Below are 27071 nucleotides of genomic sequence, written 5' to 3' on the forward strand. Positions count from 1 at the left end.
TTCTAGAACTCCATTACGGCAGTCTCAGAAGACAATCTCAGCTCATCTCTGCATTAGCATTGTTGTTGCCAGACAGAGATGAATGGTCATAGGATGGCCAACTGGGAGGCTGGAGAAGTAGACCGGTTTGTCCAACACTCTATGGTGACTCAGTGGCTAATCTTGGCCATGGGGACAGCACAGTTGCTAAAGTCCTTTCATTACCAGCTTGAGGGACTTTGTTTGATCCCCAGAACTCAGATGAAGAAAATGCTGTGTATACTGGTGCACACATAGAGTCCCAGTGCAAGGAAGCAGAGAGAGACAGGGCTTCCTGGCCAGCTGGCATTTTCTACTTTGTGAGCTCCAGGGCAACGAAAGACCTTGTCTCAAAAACCAAGCTAGGCACTGTCTGAGGAACAAAAGCAGAGACTGTTCTCTGCTTCACACAAGCATTCACACATGAGAAACAGCATAAGCATGCACATATTCACACACACACACACACACACACACACACACCCCTAAACAAAATCAGCAATAGTTAAGTCATGGCTGACCCCAGTATTCCCTTCTCCCCAGTACTGTGTATTTTCAAACACAAAGATCCATCAGTTCATTTTCTTAAGGCTAAAGACATTTGGATCAAGGTGCAAATCCATCCCTGAGAATAGAAAACATCTTCCAGTTGTGCACTGAAGTAGTCAGGGGACCCATAACCACTAAGAATGGACCCTTGAGCTGCCATAGATCAGCAGTGGTGCTGGCACCGGCTTAGTGTTCCGCTAGTGTCAAAAGGAAAGGTCTGTGCAGTCACGGGAGTGGGTAGAAATGGGGTAACAGACCACTGCTGAGTATGCATTTTCCCCCAGCAACGGTTTCTTTCAGAGGCTTAGTCTTGGGTTCTGAAAGACTGTGTAAGGCAATGGGAATCATGACTTGAAGGAGGGGGAGTCCTGCAGCCTTTCGGGACATGCTGGAGTCGCCGTTAGTACCCTTGTTTTTTTATATAGCTCAAACTGAAACCAGGTGAATTCAGTGCAAACTGGAAGATGGCTTCCTTTTGCAGTGCTGAGTAACCAGTCAGGAATAATGGGCAGCTTTTGTGATTGTTATTCAGGGCAGGGAGTTTGCTATCATAAAATAATTCCCTGAAGCTGAGAGAAATCAGTCCTGCAGGTCTTGCTGAAACCTGGCAGAACCACCTGCCTCTAATTCCTCTTGGGAAAAGTAGGGAGCGGAGTTCTCCCTCTGGGGAATTGATTCTGTGCCTACAGGCAGACCAAGTATGTGGTGGTGATGGGAGCAATCTTGTTATTTTTCCCAGCTGGGGTGGATGAAGTCAGTCTGGGTGTCCCTTCTCTCTTTCTGTCCCATGATCCTGTAGGGACTGGGCCAGAGTCAGCGACTGGTACAAAGTAAATATGATTTAGAGGCTCGCAGAGCCTGCCCACACCGCTCATGTACTAAGTGTTGAAAAGGCCCGGGACAACAATGGGTGTGCAGATTTGCATCTGAATCCCCTACTCAAGAAATTCACCCAACTCACTTGCACAAGTCCAAAATGTAGAGAAATTCCTGGCTACTTTGTACTCTCATATATACATACGCAGAGACATGTTTATACAGATACATACTGTTTAGTAGTTACACATATGGGTATATATTTTACAGAAAGAAAATAGAAGATTTGAGAGGAATCAAACAAACAAGAAGGGAACAGACATGGGGAGGTAGAGCCCTTTATCCAACACACACATCGCCAGCCTTTTTCTTATTCTATTCTGTTCTTTTTATTATAATTAAAAAAAAAAGAAAGCAATGGGGGAACTAGATGGCAGGAAATGTTTTATCATCTGATGGAATAAAGTGGTACAGAAATTATCTTTATGTGGCTGTTGTTCTCCATCAGAAACCTCTCAATCAGGCGGCGTCTAAGGCTCGTGGCTGACAGCTGCTCAGTGCATTAGAAACCCGTCAGTGCTCGCAGGCCCCTGCGCCTTCCATCACGCCAGTGACAGGCAGACAGGGGTGCAGCGCTTGGCAGGTTGGCACTTGTCAAGTGAGGCTGCGGCACCTTCAGAGGAATTTGAATAGGATCAGGTTGTGTGTTCCTCAGGAGCATCTCCCCCGGTGTTACCATTAGAGAAATGCAAAAGGTAATCGGCCCCAAGAAAATGATGATGGATAAGCGCCACACATAGATTTGATTCAGTTAAAAAACTTCCTCTTGATACATAGATTTACCTGACACCCTTGTTCCTGGAAGACAGTTCTAGAAAGGCAACCTTCTGAAGAGGAATTTGATGGAGACCTTCATAGTAGCGTCATAATTGCCACCTGCCTCCATGTAGGATTTTAAAGATTCCTACCCTGCTCCAATGAAGCTTGTTCCCCAGCCACAGTGCAGAAGATCCTCCAAAGTCCCTACAGGAAAAAATACTGTTAAACGAAGAAGTGACAACTGTTTTTAAAAAAAAATCCTTTATGTTCTGAAAAATTAATATAGACAGTAAATTGAGGTCAGAAATCACTGATGTGTCTAAAATCCAATTTTAAAATGGAAACATTTCCCTTTTCCATTGTTGCTTGCTGGGTTGGCTCTTGTTCTACATTTATATAAATCCTATTAAATCATTTGGTTTTATTTCACATAATATCCATGTTAGCAGACAATTTTTTTCTTTTCTATACTTGTGTGTCTGTGTTGAGACTGACAGTAGGCTATGCCTACTTCTTGCCCAAAGTGTTGAAGGTTTTTATGATGACTTCGCCCTATCAATATTTCTTATTTTCTGTGATATAATAGGCTTGAAAGTAATCATGATGCTATAAAATGTATCCCAACACACACACAATTGGAATTAAAGATTTAATCTAAAGGGGGGTATGCCTGATACAGTAAAGTGCTTATCATACAAGCATGGTGACCTGAATTCGATTCCAAGGAACCATGTACAGTAAGTCAAATGTGGTGCTGTGCTGGTCCCGCGCTGGGCTGCCAGACACAGGCTGAGTCCTGGGGCTTGCTGGCCAGCCAGCCTCATGTTGGAGAGTCCTAGGTCAGTGAGATACCCTGTCTTAAAAAATAAGGTACATAATTACATTCAAGGTTGTTCTCTGGCCTGTGCAAATGTATGTGTGCGCACACACACACACACACACACACACACACACACACACATACACTCCAGTTCAGTCCTACCAGGTTCGTTGGCTCAGTACCCTTGTCCACTACATGGGACTGCTGGAGACAAACAGCACATGCACTACTTAGCATACAGTAAGCGTCTTACCATCTGTGCATTCTGATGGCTGTGTCTACCAGCCTAGCCCCGTGAGTTAGCATAAAGACAATGTTTTCATGAATAACTCTACGGAAGCTCACATGGACACTGTTAGTCCATGACATAGCAGAAATAGTCTTCAGACTTTGATATACCCATGAGTGTCTTTAAAATTTTCTGTCTTCACCTAACAAATGTTGACTACTCTTCTGCCATCTTGCTCTCTTGAACCTGCTATTCAGTTTTTTCTGTTTGACTATAGTAGAATGCTACACTTACTCAGAGCTCATAGAAAAAAATAAGTAAACAAACAAGCAAACAAAAATAGCCAAACCCTGAGGATATTCGCTCCCTCAAAGGTGCATGGTGAGTTTCTGGCCATGAAGTAATGACTGTAACCGTTTCCTACACAGAGCCTGAAATCCTGTGCTTTCGTCTGTCTAACCTCAGCCTACAGGCCTCACCCACGGTGCCTTTGAAGGGGCCAAAGCAACAGGTAGAGGCAGGAGCCAAGTCTGCGGGGTTAGAACTCGGGTCAAATTCTTACCCACCTGCCTCCCGTGACACACTCTCTGACAAGTGATATACTGCAGTCTGGCCTTTGACTTCAGATATCTAAAATGGGAAGAGAACCTCACAGTAAATCTAGAGGATTGAAGTTGAGAATAATGTAATTGAACCGTCTGTTGCTGTTGCAGTTAATTGCTGTGCATGCCCTTCCCCTTGGGTCATCAGCAAGAGTTAGCCATTTGTTTGTTGCCATTCCCCTAATGCAGGACACCAACATTGCATGTTTTTTTTTTAATATTTATTTATTTATTTGTATGTGAATGCTCTATCTGCATGTATGCTTGCATGCCAGAAGAAGGTATCGCTGGGAATTGAACTCAGAGACCTCAGCAAGGGCAAACAGTGCTCTTAACCCCTGAGCCATCTCTCCAGCCCCTCACATGATCGTTGATATTTACTGAATAACACTGTTTGGCTAACATAGAATGCGCTAGTTGTGAGAAGCTGGATGACCCTGCCACAGTGAACTTGGTTGTTGTATATCTTCTGGAATAGAACACCTGGGAAGCCCCTGCTCTTTACTGCAGGTATGGTTGCCAGTACGTGTACCTAAGTTAAGCAGAACGAGAAGCCAAGGTGCTTATTTTATGCTGAGCTTGTGGTGTACTTTGATCCTACTTAAAGTCTGGACAAGGGCAGCATGGGAAGAAAAAGAGCCTAAAAGAATTTATTGACTGAGGAGATGCACTCTATAGATTTATGGCAAGATGGATGCAACATGATTTATAGAGGGAACCTGTATATGCTCCTCACTGGCTCAAGCTCCAGAAACCGGACATCCAAATCTCTCCACAGAGACTGCTGTTTCCCGTGCTTTGTTCCAAGATGGCTGTCAAAGTGTAAATCATGCTATTTCTTGTTCAAAGATAAGAGCTAAACAAGTACAAACAAATGCCAGTAAATAAGCATGGCACAGGTGTTGCATGTAAGAGAAGAGGTCATTTGAGTCCTGTGGTGGCAAGAGCTTGGAAGTCCTTGATTTATGCCGTGAGCTGAGTCCCCTGTATGTGCCTTGTAATTCTCTCTGAGGTTCCCAAGGAAGAAAGCCAAGCTTCTTGTAGGCTGTCTTTTAATGCTGTTGTTTGAAATATAACAGAACAGTGATATACATTGTTATTGTTTTAATTGGCCCTAAACTTAACAGTTTTAGTATCATGGAAATATTAACCATTGGCTAAATGATGTCTAAGTAGTTTATTAGTTGCTTTCTGCCTTGCTGTGACCAAATACCTCACGAATGTCAAGGAGAAGACAGGTTTATTTGGTGTTACAGCTCAAGAGATAAAATCTAAAGTGGTGGGGAAGGAATGGTGACAGCCATCCAAGGGGACATGCAGACTGCATGTGCAGTCAGGAGGCAGACAGGGAGCAGGGAGTGAGGACCTCAAGGACCTCCTGCAGCGGCCCACGTCCCCAGCACGTCTCCACTTCCTAGAGCTTTACCATCTACTAAGCAGCACTACCAGCTTGGGACTCAGAGTTCAAACGCATGAGCCGTTGGGAGGGGAGGCATTAAGTTAGGGGCTTCGGTTAAAGATGGAGCTCAGTGGGTAGAACACTTTCCCAGCACTGAGGGAGCCCTGAATTCAGTCTCCATTACCGCACGAGCCAGGCCCAGTGATACATGCCTAGAACCCTAGCACTAGGAAGTCGAGATAAGAGGATGAAAATTTCAACATCATCCTCTCCTCTGGAGTGAGTCAGAGGTCAGGGTGGGTGTAAGACAAATAGGAAGATGTATTAAGAGAGTATCCATGTTCTCTTATGGTAACAGCTCAAGAAAGCTGAATACTAGACAGCCTTTTACAGGAAGCCCACACTCCTTTTTCCTGTACTCATCACATTTGACAATTTTATAGTTGATCTTTTCTTCCTGCCTTTCACCTGTTAAAGTATAGTTCGTGACTCTGTAGCATTTTAAGACTTATGTCTATGTAAATACTATGTACTCTGACTTTGTGAATTTGAGAACCAATGTCTAGTTAGGGTAGAGAATGAGGCCCTAGAAACAGTGCCTATATAGACATGCTGATATGAAAATCTTTTTAAACATTTTTATTTATTTATTATTTATTACAATTTATTCACTTTGTATCAAGGCTATAGCCTCCTCCTTCATCTCCTCCCAGTCCCACCCTTCCTCCCTTTCCCCCCATGTCCCTGCCCTAGTCCACTGATAGGGGAGGTCCTTCTCCCCTTCTATCTGACCCTAGCTTATCAAGTCTCATCAGGACTGGCTGCATTGTCTTCCTCTGTGGCCTGGCAAGGTTGCTCCCCACTCAGAGTGATCAAAGAGCCAGCCACTGAGTTCATGTCAGATACAGTCCCTGTTCCCCTTGTTAGGGTACCCACTTGAAGACTGAGCTGCCTAATGGGCTACTAATGGGCTATAATCTGAGCAGGGGGGTTAGGTCCTCTCTTAAAGAAACTGTACTGGAAACTCTCAAAGCAGGAAGCCACAAATGGTTGGCACTAGGCATACACAAAGATTTACTATAAAGCAGCAAAGATGCAGAAAGCATCAGCAGAAAGGAAATGTGGAAGTATTTGTTGGTGGCTCCTGCGGTCTTCATTGATGCTCCTGGATTATTGAGAACATTGGATGCACCTCCTTCATTGTTTTATCTAATTCCATCTGGCTTGTCCAAGTTCTCTCAGAAGACACTTTTGCACTCTCATTCTTTTCCACATTTTCTCTTTTTTTCATTTTATATTCCTTCATCACATAAAATATGTCAAGATAACGTTTCAGAGCTGCAAGTGTTTTGCACGGAAATTTCATCTGCTGCCCAGCATCTGCCTCTTTGCCTTTACTGGATCAGGGTTAAATACTAAAAATCTTGCTTTCTTTCTCCTTTCAGGCTTTAGACTGAGACGGCGCCATGTGCTCATGGAGTCTACAGGGCCCATGGGGCAGTGCCCTCATCTGACAGAGTCTGTGCCGTGCGAGGATCCAATGTGTCATAGATGGCTTGCTTCAGAAGGGATTTGCATCCCCGATCATGGGAAGTGTGGCCCGGGACATCGCATCCTGAAGGCTGTCTGTCAAAATGAACGAGGTGGGAGGCAGCTACACACTGATGGTTGAATTACACCAAACCAGGAGCAGTGCTACTCTGCAAAGGGTTTGTTTTGGTGACGGGAGAGAAGCTCCATCTTTCCCATGTTCGGGTGTTTATGGTGAATTGGGTGACAAATTGCTGTAGGGTTGGCTGTGATCCCGTCATGTGAGAACCATAAACTATCACTAAATGCACTGTTTTGTTATGCTTAAGTATGCCACTCTGAACCCACAGAATTCTTTGGAGATTTCTTTTTAATTTATCAAGACAAATAGCAAACAAAACTGTTCCAGCTTATGAATGCCGGACAAGTTTTATATTCTTTTGTTAAGATCATTTATGACATGCCTTTATTAAGTGTTAACAAAATGATACCTGTTAAAGATGCCAGGGTTAAAAAGAAAAGAGGAGGAAAAAAAAAGATTAAGTGAAACCTTTTCATTTATATAATGTTAGACCAGAATCAGTTCCGATATAATGCTAACATTTTCAACAAGCTATTTTTAAATATAAGCTGTCAGGATTTGTGCAATTATTAACAATGATGTCTGTCCTTGATCACCGAGCTTTTGGTACAATGCTTGTTGGAAATGAAGTGCGGTTTAAAAATATGTAAGTCATATGGCAGTGAGAAAAGTGACATTTAAAAATCTTTATCCTGGAGATTAGAAAGAACTCCGTCTCTCAGAGGATGCAGAGCGAGTCTCCTAATCAGCTCTGCTGTGCAAGGCCCCGCTCACGATGCTCTGTGTGTGGGATGAAATGTTTTGACTTACAGGGTGAAGTAATCCACAGAATGGGAGGAAATTGCAAAGCAGATTCAGCATGGATATTAACACCCTCACAGGCTGACATCTGGAAGCTCTTCCTTCCTCTAATTTCTTCCTCCCTCTTCTCTCTCCTGCCTTTCTCCTTCACTTCTTTCTCCTCTTTTTCTTTCTCTAAAATTGCTAACGTAAGTGGGCAAATGTACATTTTCTTATTAAATGATTTATTGTTTCCCTGCAGAAACCAGATGGTTGCTTAATTAAATAGAAGGCAACAGCAGATTGCAATCACTGCAGTAAATAGTTGGAGCTAATAGTCACTGCTTCCAATACAACCTCGTAATGTTTACATGGGGGCAAGTGTGCCTTATTAGTGCTAGCAACCAAGCTCACTTCCATGATGTTCTCCTTGTATTATAACTTTCAATAAGGAAACTCAATTCCCTGGTTCTTCGTAGACTCATTCTGGACTCCTAGTGATTTCTTGGGGAGTCTGGGTTCTGAGAGTCTTCGCTCTATTACTTAATCTTTGATGTTGACTCATGACCTGAAGCTATGAGTCCCTGGCAGTTTTCAGGGTGATAGAAATGTCCTTTATTCTAACAACATGACTCTGGATTGGCTTCTATGTGTAACTATTCCCCAGAAAGATCAAATCATTACGAGAAGTTTGGTACTTTTATTCCTAATCCTCAGCCATAAGGTAGTGGAGACAGGTTGGGCATGGGCTCATTATTAATCATCCCTGTTGGCAAAAACTCCCATAAAACCCCTGGAGTATGGAGTTCAGAGAGCAGAACTTCCTTCCATGTGTCTATGTGGAAATGTGGGCAGAACTCAGAACGATGTGCCCAGAGAGAGCCTGGATGCCCTGAACCCAACTGAATGGCTTCTTACCCTGTGCATCTCCTCTGTCTGTGCCCGCACAGGTGTAAAGATGTCTGGTCTTGCCAGTTCTTCTCTCCCATCTAGCTATTTATCTGTATATCTTATCATATTCTTTATAGTAAAGCTGCAAATGCATGTGATATGTTTTCTAGAGTCCTTTAAGCTATCTGGGAAAATTTCGGAGTGTGAGAAAAAGTTTGTGAGAAGCCTGATTTAAAGAGTGGGTGGCAATCTGGGCTATGGTTATTCAAGTATAAGAGGTTAGACCCGATGCCATTTCCAAGAAAATAGTTCGTGGACGTGGACTTGAATTGTAGGACAGCCTGCCGGTGAAGAGTTTCTCCACAGCTAGTAAGGTGTGGACAGAGGTCTCTGACTTGAAAAATGTTCTGTATTGACTGTGATGTCTGTCTGAAGTCCAATGTGGCCAGTTCGATCCTGGCCTTCCCTCCACCCTGCCTGGAATTTTAACCCCACCCTCTACCTGTGAGATAGTCAAATTATTTAATTTATGGAAGAATAGTTTTCTTTAAGTCTCCGGAGGAGGGAATCTAAACCACCTTTGAGTGCTAAGATTTGGAGGGGTAAAGCAGGCAGATGAATATGATTAGGGACACCCCTGGCACCTTACTTTTCAAAGCTTCGCGTGCATATCTTCTGCTCTGGTCTGTGGAAATGGGGCACACAACGGTACTGTACAGTGGAGACAGTGCTGAGGATTCGAATGAGCAGTTACCTGCCCCCCATCCTTCATCTGAGAGCACAGAAGACCCATTGCGGTGGGTTCCATAGCAGCTGCTCACTGTACTTTGCTCATCTCAAAGCAGGTACTGGAAAGTTGTCATGACAACCTAGGTCGACAGCATTAAAGGCTCCCCCATAGTACATACTATGCCCCCTTCAGTGGTTGTAGGGCTCTTTACCATGACACAGCAGTTTCAGGGCTCTGTTACTTATTTCTATGAAAGGACTTAAATTTACCTTTTGACTGACACAGTCTCCTTTGCTGGAAAGAGTTGGAATTTATAATTGCTCTCATGAGCTCATTGAAGTCTGTGGATTTTTAAATACCTGGATAAGCTTCATTGTTTGTGAGGCCGCAGGCACCGTCATGGTGACAGACACATGCGGACCTCATGATACCGGAAACCAGCTCCTGCTCATGAGAACTTGCTAACATGGTCGGGGTGTATCTTCAGTGGCTGTACCTGGCCGTGTCATGTCCCTCTGGAACTGGCTATGAGGGTTTGTCAGAGAAAGTTCCTGTCAGATTACCCACTGTTACAGGGCCCTCACATAACTGCTACATTGACAAAGCTGCTGCTCAGTTAAGTGGTTGAGAAAGGAATGTTTGAAATCAGGTTTCTTGTGAGTTTCTTGGCTTGTGACAGTTGATAGTTATTACCCTGAGTTTATCAATTGCTTTGCAGACTTTTTGTTTTAGAGTTTATTTCAAGCTAACTGAATGCAGCCAGAAGAAATTGTCTTATACTTGATATGAGAAACTCCGAAACTCATATTAGATCTAATCAGACTTGAAGCCTACTAGAATTCCCAAGGGAAGCTTGCTTTGTCTTCCTTAGGTCTTTCTATAAGTCCCTGTCAGGACTCTGAATGGAAATATACAGGAAAATAACCCCACAAATATCCTGTTCCACTCAAACTTAGAAGCTGAGGGATTTTCCCCCTCCTGTTTGTGTGTGTGTGTGTGTGTGTGTGTGTGTGTGTGTGTGTGCGCGCGCGTGCGTTATGCATGTGTGCTTGTATGTGTGTTCTCAGGCTTGTGAATACAGGTGTGTGTATGCATGTGCAGACCTAAGGTTGATGTTGCAAGCTTTCCTGAGTTGCATTTTACCTTATTCACTGATGCTGGGTCTCTCGGTTAAAGCGGCTCTGATTGCTTCAGCCTGTCTGTCTACCTTCTGTGCTCTGGAAGTATAGGCCAGCTGCCACAACTTCCAGGCATTTGCTTGGGTTCAGGGGATCCAAACTGTATTCTTCACACACTACAGAGCAAAGGCTTTAAACCTGGGGTTATCTCTCCTGCACAGTAGGAAAACTATATACTAACACACACACACACACACACACACACACACACACACACACACACGTTATTCTTTAGGGTTACCTTTATATTTTTATTCATTTTAGTTTAAACTTTTGAAACAAGATCTTGTTTGGTAGCCTAGTCTGGCTTCAAATTTTGTGATCTCCTGCCCCAACTTCCAGTATTAGGATTACAGACTGGAGGAAGCCACTGTGCCCACCTCTCTTCCGGACTGTTATTGGTGTCCTGCCTGTTCCTCTTCTCTTCTCAAAAAGCGTGTTCACACCCTTACCTGAGAAACCTCAAGGTTACAGTCTGCCACAGTGCCGCTGAGAAGTAACTGGATGAAGCAAAGTTTGATGTTCCTGACCCGGGTTAGAGTTGGTCAGCTTAGGGACGTGATCCACAGGGGCATGCTTAGGAGAAGTGTAGGGCGTGTAAGCATAAGGTTCTTAACTAGATCCCCAGATACCACGTTAGAAAAGCTGTGTTCTGCAGTTTATGCCTGTAGTCCCAGAACGAGGGAGGTGAAACCGGAAAGATCCCTGGGATTTGCTGGTAGCCAGTCCAGCCAAATTGATTGAGTTTAGAGATCACGGTCCAGTACATTTTCTCTTTCAGATGAGTAATAAAAGATGGAAAAACTCAAACACAGTAGACACCAACTTTATTACAACTGAAGAGGCAAGAAAGTACGTATGGACAGACAGACACCAATACACATACATACAAGCACATGCACACTTGGACACACACAGAAACACACACAAACACATAGACATACACAGACATAAATACACACATCATACACACATAGACACACAGGTAAATTCACAGATTCACATAGGAATACACACAGACACATGTGCATAGATACTCATAAATATACAAACACAGAGAGAAATGCATACACACACACACACACACACACAGGAGGTGGTAAGGTAAAGATGAGAGAGACAGGAAAAGAGAAAGAGTCCCTGCAGACCAGAAAGGGGACTAACACCCCCCCCCCTTAGAGGGACCAGTGAGTTAAGTGTTTTTAGTGCTGTAAGACTGCTTCCCTGGCTTTGAGTTGGTCAGTTTAAACAAAGTGTGTCATGGGGGGAGTTAATGAGTGAATCAGGTGAATGTGAACATGTTTGACCAGCTGGGTTAGGCAGAAGAGGGCCCTGCTGACAGGAACAAAAGCCCAACAGCTCTTTGTCAGGAGGATGAGGAAGTAGCCAAAACCTTGCCATCTTCCTAACCTAACTGCCCTCTACCCATCTGCTTGTCAGATCTGTCTAGCTCCTAGTCCCTCACAGGCAACAAACTCCACATTCACTGAGAAATGCTTTCTTGAAAAAAAAAAAAGTGGTTAGAGAGCAATAGAGGTAGACTCCGATGTAGACGTCTTCCTCCACACACAAGAACGCTATCTATGAACCAGCTAGAATCCAGTCTAGTGGTTACCCGTGGCTTTCCCCAGCTGCGGGAACTGATTTCCAGGGCTTTGAGTTGTAGAGTTTTGGTTATTTTCTGCCTGCCATCCTAGCATTACTGTGGGTCCATGGGGTAGAGAGCACAGCTGGCTCTTGATTCAGTGGGAAGAACATTTCTGCACTTCACAGGGGCCATTTCAGAAGCTGTGAAAATGCTGACCCAAACCCTTCCGAGTTATAGTTACTGCAGCTTAAGCTCTGGTTCCCAAACTTAAAGTAGGTTCAGTCATGTTTCACCGGTGACTAATGAAGACGTGTCAGTCTGTGACATCCTCAGAAAAGGCTGAAAGAATCTCCACACTGTTAGGGAAATGTTTCTATAGATCCAAGTCACCACTTCCTCCATGTCTCAAAGATGTCAAGCGGTCAGTTATTCTATAGGTGGGACAAATGTGGCTCTGCCCAGTATCCCTTCTGACTCAGGGCAGTCAATACCTTCTCTGTTCCACACTTTAGCAAATACTCTTTCTTGAAAGAAAGACTATTTGTATGTTCAACCAAACATATTTATTCACAGATATGACATATTCTGTGTGCAGAAGGCTGGTCGCTCACTTTCTGTAAGTACAGAATGTGTGTCGCATCATCTCTAAGTTAATGTAAGATTCTATTTTACTCTGGTCTGGACCAGCAGGTTGTGTTTTAGTGGCAGGTTCCTGAGAAAATGATGACCAGGATGTGAGAAGATGAGAAAGTTTGTGATCAGGGAGTCTTGCACACAGTGATGGCTCACGTAAGCAAGTTTAAAAAACAAAACCAAAACAAAACCCGGAATCTTATACATATAGTTTTTAGAGAAGAAACAGGATGGAACTCATGAGACAGCTAATCGAGCAATGAAGCAATGTCTCACAAGGGGAACACAGAATATCTCAAGGGCGTCAGACAGCAGCCTTCGGACTCGTAACTCCAGTCTCTTCAGGGCAAAAAGACAAGATTCTAGAAAACAAAACGACTTCTGCGGGGACCCTGGCTAGAGCCACCGACGAACCTCGCCAAGGTGGCCTCGGTCAAGGACACAGAACTAGGCTCCTTTGTCCTTTCAGGGGTGCCTCTGAGGAGGCATTGAGCCTTTCGTCAGCCTGGCTCACAATAACTTAAATTACCTGAGGGGCAGTTGGGTGGGGGTGGGGTTTCCACATGCGTGCAATTCTCCCATAGCCCAGGAGATGGCAGTGGATCCCCTGCGCTGGAGTTAGAAGTGGTTTTGAGCCGCCTGCCCAAGCACACTCTAACCCTGGGCCATTCCCATCCATGAGTGCCTCAAGAACACTCTTGTAGGCCGGCTTCCTTCTCACTAACAATCCAGGAAGATATTCTTTGCTCTTACCTCAAGTGCACGCATCGACACCAAGGATGGTGGGACCTCCACAGGGGTGGCTTTGTTGAGTGAAACATGTCAGAATATTCCTTCTGTGAGTTGAGTTAAGATAGTTTAAGATTTTTAAATCTATCCTTGGACTTAGAAGCTTTGTTTGTTTGTTTTCTATTTCTGTCTCAAGGAGTGGTGTCTGCTTGCCTATGAGGCTGATGTCAAACCCAGAGACAGTTCTGTTATTTGTGTGCTTCATGGGGATTCTAAGTAGAACCTCTTGTTTGTCAAGTCTTTCATTCCCAAGCCCCTTGACTATCCTGTGTCTGTGTTTCTCAGATGAAGCTTTAGTTCCCCCTCTGTACACCTTTTATACATCTTAGAGGACTTTCTAAATTTCATTTCAGAATGAGATTTATTTTATTGGACATCAGGAGGAAAGAGAGGGTACTAATTCGTTAGACATTTCTTTACCACATGAGTGTCTTCCTGTGGTGAAGATACATATTAAAGAGATGTATTCAAATTAGGACCACTGCTGTGATTTAGAAGATCTGAAACATTTCAAATATGAATTTTCTAAAACATTTGGACATGGGAGCTTGGCTTGAAATAAGTCTGCAGTTTATTAAGATGTTTCTTTTAGAATTGATAATGATAATTCGATTTGCTTTTTAAAGAAAGACTCCTGTTTCTTCTTTAAATAGGAAAGCAAACAAATCTACCTTTTACATCAGGATGTGATTCTTAAATTGTGTTGCACCATTTAAAAAAATAAAAAAGAGGGTGAAAAAAATGTTTGTGTAATTTATATATTTTACACAGTAGTCCAGAAAAATGATATTTTGGATTAGTGAGAGTTACCAGATACTAGCATAAGCTGTGGTTTCCAATCCAGGTAGACCCTCACCCTCGCTAGCCACTCATCCTTCTTGAACGTGCAAATGTAACACACTCATTGATGCACATTCACCTCTATGCAGGGAGCTGCACGCGCCTCTCCCTGCCACACACCTTAACTGTTTGCATACACTTAGCCCTCCTCCCTGTCTGCTCTCAGCTCCCTGCTCTTGCTCATTGGCGAAGAATCTTTGCTGGAGTCTTACATGTTGCATCTCAAATATAACTGTGCTTTAGTGGGTCCATTCCTTCAGAAGACAGAAGATTCAAACGAATTGTATCACAATGACTGCTGCATTCTTCAAATAAAGACATCAGAGGCCACATGACTCTGAAGACTTCTCACTTCCTCTGACCAACAGGCTTTATACCACATTGTACCACAATGACTACTGCATTCTTCCAATGAAGAAATCAGAGCCCATTTAATACTTTCTCTATTTTATTTTGTCAATTGTTTATTAATAATCTAAGAACTTTCATGCACTGCTTTGGTCCTCCCTTTCAAAACAACAACAACAAAACAATATCACATCCCATTTATTTTCCAGTTATGACATCCGGGTCTTGAGTCTTGTTTTCCACCAAATCTCATGTAACTGTTGGAGAACAGGTTATTCATAGTTTCATTTTATAGTGGGTTCAAGAGTGTATTGGCTGGTCCTTCGTAATACTGAGAGAAACAGATCCCCCTTTTTTTCTTAATAAAACTTAATTAACAAAAATAGATGGTTAGAAGAAGAGCACAGAAGTTTAGGTGAAGCTGAAGTAGGAAAATCTATTGTCCATATGCACTTCTCAAAAGACTTTCCAGGAGAGCCCATAGTTTCTCCAGTGGAGAAACGTTTTCCCTTAAATATCTTGCATTCCAAGGAACTTTTCATCAGGTTCGAAGTATAATATTGCCTAGCAAGGGAACAATGACCTTAGGGGATGGTTTGTTTAGCAAAGGATTGTGATTGAGTACTCTGTCAGTGGTAAGCAGAGTAAGAGAGGTAAGGGCTGACAAAGGCCAGAGAGAAACATCCAGGAGAGCAAGGGGCCTTGGGGACACATTTCTACTCACTGTGTGTCAGATCTATCCAGAGAGCCATGGTGAACTCCAGGATGAATAGAGCAAAGCCACACTCCTCAGAGAGCTTGAAGGTTAATTGAGGCCCATGGTATCTATCTGTCTAATTCTGCATGTATGTGTATATGCAGATAAACCCATTTGTACTGCAAACAGAACATAAAGCAATGGAATGGCAAATAGTGACAGGTGAGACAGACAGCAATCCTGCGCTGTTTAGATGAGAAATCTGGTCAGAGAGAGTGATAAGTCTTCAGGGTCATGTAGCCCCTGCTTTGAAACTTGGCAACTATCTAGGGTTTTAACTGGTAGAGGCAAGCAATTACCTCTTCATAACCTCCAGAAGACAACCTGAACAAAATGAGGAAGAGTCCACAAACGCTCAGTTTACAAAGAGTAATGAGTTGTGTGTGTGTGTGTGTGTGTGTGTGTGTGTGTGTGTTCTAAGTCTGGATTTTCTGTATAAAGGAGCTGTGGCCACAGACCCTATACTGGAATGGATGGTTGAATTCATGGTGGGTATGGTCTTCACCCCACTCCTCCCCTCGTCAACTTGAAATGTATGTGGCCAGTCTAAAGCAAAAGGCTCTACTCAACAGTTACTCACTGTATGGGAAAACAGGTTCTGGGATGTTAAGGAATCATTCTACTCTATCTCTTTTCTTCTAGATCAATAGTTAACAAGTTAGTATAAATCAAATCACCCTGAAGCTCATGAAGACACACATTTTGATTGCCACTATAGAATATATGATTCAGTGGAGGGAGCCGAGGAATTTCAGTTTCTAATACATTCTTGGGTAATGAAGACAGTGCTGATCCTGGGACCACCAACTGAGAGACAGGGTTCTGAGCCAGATGGGGCTGATGGGCTGCCTGGTCATGTCAGAGTGTAACAGCAGTGGGTCAGAGCCGTGCAAAGCATGGCGTACACTGAGAACCAACAGTAGTATTGATTGATTGTAATCTGTTGTCTCTTGCTTCCTGCTGGGGAAGTTATTTGTGAAATCCACGAAATATGTTACTCTCTCTGAAGCTGGGAGTGAGTAAATATTCCTTCACTTCTTTTATTGTTACCTAGATGGATTACTAAATGATCAAGCAGTGGAAAGCAGTAGTGTCCCCTGCTAAAACAGAAGTCATGTAATGTGTGAGATGAGTTATTTCAGTTTAGAGGACAGTTCTCATTTTCAGCAAGATATCTTCCTCAGACCACCAACTGGTAGCTATTTGGTAGCAGAGTGCTTACAGAAGAAGTGTGGTGATGACAAATACATTGTATTAAATTTTGAAATGAACCTGGCATTGCAGTAGAAAGTGCCAATAAGATCAGACTGTGCCATTCATGCTGCAGGAATCAGACTGCAAAGGAGATTAAATTTGAGAGTTCCTATAGCCACATTCCTCATTCCCATCTATTTAGATGTTTTGCAGCAAAATTAAAGATGAAACTCTAATACTGTTTGTCAATGAAAAAACCCAAAAGAGGAAATAGAGGCTCGTTCTAATCACAGTTTCACTGGCTGGGCTGGACAGGAAGGTGGGGAATAGATGTAAACTGGTGAATCAATTTAAATGCTAAAGAGAGAAGAGCTGCAATGCAGGTTTAAATACAGTCGCTAGGTGCCTTCTGCTGATAAACAGGCATTGTGCTCTGAATTACTTCCTCCTTCCATGCAGTTACATTCTAGACATTGCTGGAAAGCGTCCATCCTGTTCCTCTATTATTGATGCACCTAAATAAATTATTGTGTGCCATCACTATTCCCCCCACATTTCCCAATCAGACTAAGTATACACTGAATTTTCAAGGTTTTACTGTTTAGAAATAGTGTAAGTGGAATAAATTCCTTTATGTGTGTGCCTGCATCTCACAAAACTGTCTTCTTTTTCTGTCTCTTGCAAAATTCTTTTTGACTGTGTATTTCTATTCCATATTATCCAAAAAGCAAAGTAAACCATAGATTGCACTAATAAAATTTTGAGAGATGCCTACTCTTTCTGTTACTTTAAACTTCCTTCTGAAGATGCTCTTTCTGTGTACTGTACCATTGGGTATTAACGATAGGGCTTCCTTATTGTGTCATCCGCGGGGTTACAATTTTGTTTTCTCACTTAGAAATGTGCTTAATGTGGTATTTCACATCACACATGGCTGTAGCTCTTGATTTAGAATCTCCAATTTCCCTTCTAGATAGAAAGAAAAAAAATTAAAAAAAACTATGAATTAAAATGCAAACTTAGTATGACGCATTCAACCTCAGTGAAAGGCTTTTCAAAAATTGTGCCCATTTAGGTATGGTAAATAGAATGAAATTAATCTCTTGAAAAGAACAATAGACCCCACTGAAAATCAATGAGAAAATATTTTAATTTTTAATATAAATAAGACCATTTAATAAATAAACTAAAAGAGACTATGCAATAATCTTTCTTATCAGGATATGTTGAGACTCCCAATGGGTACCTGAAACTGAGCATACTACCAGACTCTGAGCATGCAGGCACTATGATATTTTCCTCTGTGTATATATATATATACCTGTGCTGAAGTTGAGCTTCTAAGTTAAGCACAGTAAGAGCTTACCAACGTCTGTAGACATGGTGAGGGAGTATCAGGAAGAAGACTGCATGAACACACCCTTTGGGTGCTCCGACAACTGGCTGATCAGGAGAGGTGACCAATGAGAGGGCAGCATATGTAGCACGGATGTGGTAGGCTGGAAGGCTCGCAACCCAGCCATGATGGAGTGGGTGTAGCTTAGGCCTTCTCTTGCTGTGACAGACACCATGACCACAGCAACTCTTATAAAGGAAAGCATTTCATTGAAATTTGCTTATTTTTCAGAGGTTTAGTCCATTATCATCATGGCTGGAAGCGTGATGGCACGCAGGCAGACACAGTGCTCGGGAAGGAGCTGAGGGTTCTACATCTGGATAGGCAGGCAGCAGGAGGAGAGAGGGAGCCACTGAGACAGGGTTTGAGCTTCTGAGACCTCAAAGCCTGTCCCCTAGTGACACACTTCCTCCAACAAGGCCACACCTCCTCCAACAAGGCCACACCTCCTCCAACAAGGCCACACCTCCTCCAACAAGGCCACACCTCCTCCAACAAGGCCACACCTCCTCCAACAAGCCCACACCTCCTCCAACAAGGCCACACCTCCTCCAACAAGGCCACACCTACTCCAACAAGGCCACACCTCCTCCAACAAGGCCACACCTCCTCCAACAAGGCCACACCTCCTCCAACAAGGCCGCACCTCCTCCAACAAGCCACACCGCCTCCAACAAGGCCACACCTTCTCCAACAAGGCCACACCTCCTCCGACAAGGCCACACCTCCTAACAGTGCCTCTCTCTGTGGGCCAAGCATTCAGTGAGCCTATGAGGACCCTTCCTCTTCAATGGGTGGAAGGATGGGAAAAAAATCATTATACTACTCATAGTGACATGCAATGTAAACTTACTGTTTACTTCTAAAATTTTCCATTCAACAATTTTAGACCAGAATTTACCTAAAATAACTAAATGTATGGTGAGAAAAACTGAAGAGATGTACTTTACACACATACAGCTGACTGGTGGATCAAAATTAAGAATCCATAGTATATCGTCCTTTGAGTTCTGCCATCTACGTCCATATTTACTGAGGTGTCTTGTAGACCCAGAGAAAACAGTCATCTGTGGAAAGATGCTCTACTGGGTGAAAGTAAATTTAGTGTTTTATTTTTACAATTATGGTAATTTTCTTGCTCTACATGCTTAGCCCAGAGGGAGCTTCTATGAACTCAGGCCTCCTAAGCATCCTCTCTGCTATATTACATCTGCAGTAGGCTGCCTGCATGCCGTGGTCATGCTGTTTCCCTGCCTTCAACACTTGGCTGCCTTCATTTCCACCTTGACTCTCACTGGCTTAGAATCTCAGGTAAATAACACAGTCATAACTCACTGCAGACTGTGTCACAGCTGATTATGATAATCCAGCTGCATCTACAGGCACCTGCTTCAGCAACCTGTAGGGTTTGATTTTGAGGTTACAAGACATGAGAAGAGTGCCTTGACCAAGGAAGCCAGTTGCTTTAGCTGTGGTTGCAATCCAACCTATAACCAAGGTGATATGGCTTCATAATGAAGGTGTGACCTACCGTGTGCAAGCAGAGGAGGGACTGAAAGAAACTCTGGGTCCTAGGAGATGCTGTTGATATCTCTGTACAGCCATATAAGCCCCAGCTGTTACCTAAGACAATATATTTCTCCTTGTTAAAGCCAATGTCAATTGGAGTTTACATCACCTGTTCAGACAAGGTCTTAATTGATAGAGTGCCTGTCTTCAGCATTCTCATAACACCTTATGATTTAGTTATCGACACTGTTACTGGATTATATTGAAATTACCTCTCGCTTGCCTGCTTCTCCTATTTGACTCTTAGCTTCTCAAGGGTAGAAACCTTGACTCTTTCATTGCTTTATTCTTAGGGTGGTGGCAGAGTGTCTGGTATATTAAGAAACTCAACAAATGTTTTCTGAGCTTAGGAAAGTTATTTAAATTCAGTCACACGACAGCCTAGTGTGGAACTATTATTCATATTCCAGTTTCGCAGCTCAGAAATTCCAGTACCCTCAAATCACCCAACTGATACTATCTAACACCAGAAATGTGAGTTCCAGTCCTGAAAGTCTAAACATGTACTGGTTTTCCTTTACCAGTTACTGAGAATGTACTGGCATCCTGCAGACCCATGCAATAGCTCTCGCTAATTAAGGTGGTTTGAGGTCTTGTTAAGTCAAATGTGACCTTAGTCACTCTCAATACAGTACTAAAGGCACTCACACCAAGTCACTGCAGTGAGCTCCTGCAGCCAATTTCTGATCACTCTGTAGGCCTAACACCTCTCCTTTCCTCAGTGCAGGCTAAAGCAAGAGCAAGATCAGTGCACACACGTAGCCCTCCCACATTTCCCCCAGCGCAGAGGGAATTCAAGTTAGAGATACCCTACTTAGTTATCTGGACTTCGCTGGCAACTGTAATTCTAATCTTGATCACATCCAGACAGCTAAGCGATTTAGAATTTTTTCAGCATGCTGGGTTGGGAGTAAAGAGAACAGCAGATTTGCTGGAAAAGGAGATATGAGAAAACGCAAAGCAGAGATAGGAAGCAGCTGTTAAAAATAGAGGCAGTTTTTCAGTCCATTATAGTGAAAGTATTCTTACCGGGAGGTCATGATCAAATTGCTAATTCTACCATATTATGAAATCTGAGGGAGTCTGTTGAAATGAAAGCAAGCGCTGTGCACAGAAGCAATCCTTCCTATTGCATTAGCTTACCAAATTATATTGAAATAATCATTTATTTAAAAGGTAAGGTGATTTCTCTGTATTATTCCAAAAACAAACTGGTAAAAATTGAAACAGAAAGAATCTTGACTTAGCCTGAGGATATGTGTTCCGTTAGGGGAGTACAGACGTGTGAGTCAGGGGCTCAGCATGATCTTGGAATCACCTCCACATTAGCTAGCACCTAATCTCAGCTGTATGCCATGAGATTCTGTGCTGTTTTGGAGGAAAGCTTTGTGGGCTCTCTGTTGCTGTCTTGTCAACAGCTCTGTATTTTCTCAATTCTCCTGCACCTGAGAGTGTTGGTATCCCTGAGTCCTCAGTACTTTGCCAGAGTACCCCTGCTGTTTGCCAAAATGAGGCTACATGTTTCAGTCATGTCCAATATGAAAAATATTAGCAAGATTCTTTACCAAGTCACAAAGAAAGGCTTTTGTTTAATTGACTGTTAATGTTATTGAATATGATAGCAGTGTTTAATAATTTATAAAATTAAGATTAGAAAATCTGAAGTTTATTTCTAATGCATTGTAATTAAAAGCTAAAACAAAACTGTGTTGTTAGAGTCTTATCAGCTAAAGAAAAACTGCACTTATCTATGGGTTAGTCAGCATCTTGACTAACAAATAGGATTGTTCTGCAGAAGGTGTTTGAGGGCATGTGAAGGAACAGTCTAAGAGAAGAATATTAGCTTTCTCTTTCTCTTCCAATGATTAGGAAAGAATTTGGTCAGTGTGTGTGTGTGTGTGTGTGTGTGTGTGTGTGTGTGTGTGTGTCAGAGAGAGAGAGAGAGAGAGAGAGATTGGTTTCTCTGCTGTAGAAACTTGTCTGGAAGCCCAGTCACAGAATCATGTCCAATGAATATTTATTATCATGCCACAGAAGAAAAACAGTGTTAGTTCAGTTATTCTAAAATCTTTCTTTCTATTAAATGAGACTAGAGAACGTGATGTGTTCACAGAACAAACTGTAAGAAACTAACTTACAGGATTGCTTTTCTTTATAGAAAACATTTATTTCTTTATACTTAATGTGTATGAGGGTTTTGCCTACATTGTGCATGAGCATCGCATGTGTGCCTTTTTGGATCCCAGGAATTTAGTTTATGGGTGATTGTGAGCCAATACATGGGTGCTGGGAATCAAACGTGGGTCCTCACAGGAGCACCAGTTCTCTTAACCGCCGACCTGTTGCTCCTGTCCCTTGACAGAACTGCTTGTGGCTATTGCTTGGCTGCTCCTGGGAAGAAGTAAACAAATGTCTAGTCACTAAAAGTAGGAACTAACAAAAGACCAGCAAGATGATTGCACTCAGGTCAGGCTCAGTGAGCTGGTGAGTTCACTGGGAGGAGCTACATCACTAAAAAGGCCAGCATGCATGGAAGCAGCATCTTCAGAGCCTCCTTCATGACCTGTAGGCAGCTCTGCCTGTTTTTCTCCCTTCAGCAACTTTTAACCTTGGGAAGGAACTTGTGAATTTTGTGTCAAGAGCTTGCTGAGACTTACAGGTTTTATTTACATTCTGACTCTTTAATAAGTCTTCTTCCAGAAGTCCACGATTTAATTCAGAGAAAATAGTACACGGCATTGTTTAAATGAGCTACCTATACTGTGTGAGATAATGGAAATTTTACCTACAAAACTCAATGTCACTTCCTCAAAAGTTAGGAAGGGTACCACTTGAAATTCCAATTATCAGCTTTCTGTGTGAGATCCTTAGGGACAACACTGGTGAATCCTAAGTCAAGCACCCTTGTCTGTCTTATGACCATCTGGCCAATGTGGACAGAATGCACTCTGAAATATTGTCCTTTTGACCAGGCTTTCTTACTGTATCCTCTTTGTTTCATTTTATGTTCCCTCTTAGTCCAACATCAGGTTGTATGCGCGGCAACATCCTCTACTTCTACTATTTGGTGAGCCTGGGGGCATCAGCCTTTTAGACATCATGTTGGAACCTCTGTTTTCTAGTGAGAACTGGAGTGGGATAGAGCCCTCATTATGCATTTGATATAGATATTGATTTAATCTGTGCCAAATTCCACAGACAATTTCTGTTATATGACAATACTTGAAAATTGACTGTTCTTCCTCTTGTAAATATTATCATTTATTTTGTATAAATTATCTTAGACATGCCATAGAATGAACTTGGTAAGAATAAGAGGCTTCAGAAAAATTTTAGTTTCTCAAAGTCCTCATTTCTACACTCATGGTTACAAAGATTATGATTTTTTTCTCTTTTTCACTTCATTTTAAATTTTTGAACTTGCAAATTTGAAGTCTTAAAAAACAATTAATTTTCTTCCTTCTGTCACCTTCTTCCTCAGTGTGAACATCTCAAGACTGTAGCGTAGTAAGTATCAGCCAGCAATGAGGACATAGCAGGACCTCTGGTGGGTAAACAGAAATTATGTGAAGGATTTAAAAGATGATCTGCGTTATTGGAGTCATTCTGGTGACCTTTCACAGCGGCACTCAAAAGCATGGCTCACTTGGTGACAGTGGAAAAGACGTAGCTTTGAGCCAGAAGGTGTGAACGATAGCCCACACTTAGGCTTAGATCGTGTACCTGAAAACAGCTTTTCTGCTTTTCAACTCATTAAAGCAAACAATACAATTAAAGCTAACAATACAATTGTCTATGAATGCTGTGAGATCCCTGTGAAAACAGGGAGAAATTTTGGTGGCCCAGGCCTCTGACAATGATGTGAGACAAGCAGATAAGTGACAGGCCGTAATTATGCCCATGTCCAAGCCAGGGATGTGGGTGTTGGTGGATACAGGCTTTTATGAGCAGCAGAAGAGACCATCGGCGGAAAATCAATGTCTCGCTTGTAAAATTGACTCATGGAGTTTTTAACATTTTACTTTGGGCTGATTTCATTTTCAGAGTTCAAATATGTTTATGCTATGCAATAAGGATAAAAATGGCCATATTCTCTGAGAGTTTTGATGAAGGAGAATGGAACCTTTCATTTATATACTAATGTACAATTTCCAACCATTTCTTTACACTTACCTGATTTCATTTCCTCTAAACAGTCTTCTCTGCCAGTTGTCAGAAAGGATGGCTCTGTCACTTTTGAGGCTACACATTTGAGGTCAGGGTATTGACAGGGACAGAGTTTGGTAAAGGAATATTTTTGTTTCCAAGGTGACTCTGTGTCATTGTGTCTCATGAAGGAGGGGGATCTGTGTTCTCACCCCGAAGGAGAGCAGAGGAGAGTCAAAAGGCTGAGTGTCATGTGGACCATTTCCACAGGAACACACCTGTTTTAGGAGGGAGAAGCCCTCACAACCTAACCCCGTCCTTAGGATACAACCACTTCACTTGACTTGACAGAGGCTGCCTAGACATGGATATTTTGGAAAATGCTTATTCTTCAGACAGATGATTTGGGAAAAGAGAAGGCAGTTGACAAGCATAAAAATGGGTTGAAAGGTATAGATGAGGCAGGACTGATTTTAGATTTCCTGGGAGTACTGATGTGCTCCAGGAAAAAGATGTTTATTCTACTTTCCCAAAATAAGGCTATTGGAACAAGTTTTTTTGTTGTTCTTTAATTCCCTGTTGAGTTATACATAGAGTCTCAAAAAGCAGCTTTTGGCTTTTGGCTTTGTTCTGATCTCTCATTCTCTCATTGACTCAAGCATTATAAAGAGTAAAATGGTGGCTACATATTGTAGTCACATATACTTTATACACACAGTATACAATAAAGAATAACAGTGACATTTGATTAGGTACTTTAGCTATGTCTCCAACATGGGTACTGAGAATAGTATAGCAGATGTCTACCAGAATTGAGCAGATCTTATACAGTAAAATGAAGCCTGTGTGTGTCAATGCTGAAAATCAGTAGGAACTTTTGAGCCTCAGGGCTGACTGTAAAGGTTTCTCTCCAGTGCCTTTTCAAGTTTCTCTGTTCAAACAAATAGGTGGCTCATCTCTTTTGATTGAATTAAGAGGTTAGAGACACATGCAATATTTTTGTTTTTATTCTTCAATGACATTCGAAGACACTCTATTGTCTGTGACAGTGCAGACCATCTCTAGACCTTTAACATTAGGTAGCTACAGACTTCACAAGCTTTCTGTGAGGGCAGTGGGAGGCTTGGGGAAGAAATAATCTTGGCTTCTCAACATCTAAGGTGAACAGTGTGCGTATGTAGAAACCAGAGCATGGCTTAGTGTCAGCAAGGAAAGACTTGCCCAATCCCAAGGAGCTTTCTGTGCTCTGCACAATGACCCACCCAGACACAGGCACAGAGACCATATAGACTGTGGTTTGTACAAATCTCAAGAGCAGCCTTCTTTCTTAGGGTTTAGAGGCTGGGGTTGGTTTGAATTCTAAAGTACTTCCTTTTGGCTGGATTTGTGCTTGGACTGGTTTTATGAATCCTGAGAAAATACAGTAGAGATGTGCATAAGGTGTTGCACACGTGAGGTGGATGCATTCGCGAGCATTTTCCTTAGGAGAGGGGAGATAGCAAAGATTTCTGCACATGATTCGGGAGGCGTGAAGAGAAGTTGAGTAATTATGAGCCCTGCCCACATCCCTAACGAAGCCTGAAAGTCTTGAGTGAGGGAATCATAGCTTTAGTCTGGTGTTATTGTCGAGGTAATTCTTTGTGTTGGTCAATATTTTGTTGTGTAGTTCCGTGTATAGTTCAATGTTTTCAAGTTCAATTAAAATGTTAATTACATTTAATTTTCTTTTCAATGTTACTACTGCTTGTACACTCTCTTAGCCATGTATTCATTCCTGATTGGAAATTTTTAATACTAAATTAAAAAAATTGCTTGTTACAGGAGGGGTCAGCCATTGTGTGCAGCAGCATCCTAGGCAGGTAGGTCTGTGCAGTGGACGAAAGCAGGAGGACAAGGCAGGAGCTGTCTTCTTAGCTAAGGTTCCTTCACGGTTTCTGCACTAACTTCCCTCAGTGATGGAGTAGGACCTGGAGGTGTAAAGAGAAATAAATCCTTTCCTCCGCTAAGTTGCTATTGGCTATGGAGCTTGTCACAACTAGAGAAAGGAAACTAGATACAAGAATTAAAGGAGTGCTGAATATTCCAAAAGGCAGGCATACCTAAAGAACTCATAGTTTCTGAGCTAAATGACTCAGCATTGACTTAGATCTGGTCATACTGAGAATCAAGAGTTTTGCCTTACCAAAGTGGCATCCAAGCTGAATCCAGTCAGTCCACATACTGTGAAGTGCTCTTCCTATGGCTCAATACTGTCTTTGCCAGAGCAGTGGCACCTTTCACGTTCTTGCTCTGATGAGCCCAGCCGGAGCACTGAGTGTAGATTTTTCCTTGGGAAATCTGCTGCCCTATGCAAGTAGCTGAGTGTTTTCCAGGTCCTATGCCATGGACGTTAGTTCTACCCTAGAAAGTAGATTCTCCGGTGTAATGAATGGGAGAGATTGAATACCTTATCTATTACCAAGACCTATGATATATATTAGGAAATAAGACCATTCTAGAAGACACCAGTTTTATTTGTACATCTTTGGGAGTGTTGAACATTTCACACCACACATGTGTGATACAAAGCCTAACATAGAAGACTGTAGAAGACTGTTCCTGCAGATGACATTTTGGGGATTACTGCTCTCTACAAGTTTGGACAAATGAGGTCAGTCTGTTTGCTGTGCTGTGAAAGTCCTGAGGGAGATCAAGAAGGATCCTGTGTGTCAGGTGCCGTTCAGAGTCTGAGACATACCTGATTAATTTGTTATAGTTAATAGCAACTGTCTTATTGCTGGTTTTAAAGTCCTTTCTGAGTGTGTTCAAATGGCCTACAGAGCTGAAGCAAGTGGCCTGCCTTTGGACAGCATCAGTTGTAGAATCAGCAATGTAACATCTGCTCCCAGCTCTCTCTGAGGAGGGCTGAGTGTGAGAGATTTCCATAGTGACAAGGAGTCAGTCAGCCAGGCCCTCCTCCAGCCAGGGAGCTTGCTCTTGTTCCAAACTCAGTGACTTTGATAACACCAGGCAGATTTATTCTCTGGTGTGTGTGATTTTAGCGTTCTGGTTGTACAGCCCTTCTGGACATTTAATGTCCAGGGTTAGAATGACAGCATCAGTCTGAATGCTGTGCAGAATCCTCAGGAGTTGGTTAGACCATGTTTTCCTATCCACCATTTTAATTCATAGGAAGTAACTTGCCATTCATAGAGTCAGCTAAACATATTTCTGCCAACTGCCATGTTCTCAGAGTTTTTAGGGGAAATGTGCATTTTCTGTCACGTGGCGAGTTGATGGGGCCACGCCCCTGTCAGCTGTCATGGCTGCTCAGAGAGAGGCCTGCTGTGTGTCTCCTGTGTGACATCCTGGCGACTGTTCACAGGCAG

The 27071-nt window shown here is 42.6% G+C and overlaps 1 protein-coding gene across 3 annotated transcripts in view; it reads left to right on the plus strand.

Moving 5' to 3' along the window:
* Thsd7b (thrombospondin type 1 domain containing 7B) overlaps nucleotides 1-27071 on the plus strand; it is an 844758-nt gene that overhangs the window by 379733 nt on the left and 437954 nt on the right. For all 3 annotated transcript variants that reach the window (XM_060372003.1, XM_060372004.1, XM_060372005.1), the window contains exon 7: nucleotides 6698-6895. In XM_060372003.1, coding sequence (XP_060227986.1) covers nucleotides 6698-6895 — 198 coding nt within the window. The remainder of the gene's footprint in view (nucleotides 1-6697; nucleotides 6896-27071) is intronic.

The sequence above is a fragment of the Meriones unguiculatus genome, chromosome 18, assembly GCF_030254825.1.
Source record: "Meriones unguiculatus strain TT.TT164.6M chromosome 18, Bangor_MerUng_6.1, whole genome shotgun sequence".
In the NCBI taxonomy this organism is placed as follows: Eukaryota; Metazoa; Chordata; class Mammalia; order Rodentia; family Muridae; genus Meriones; species Meriones unguiculatus.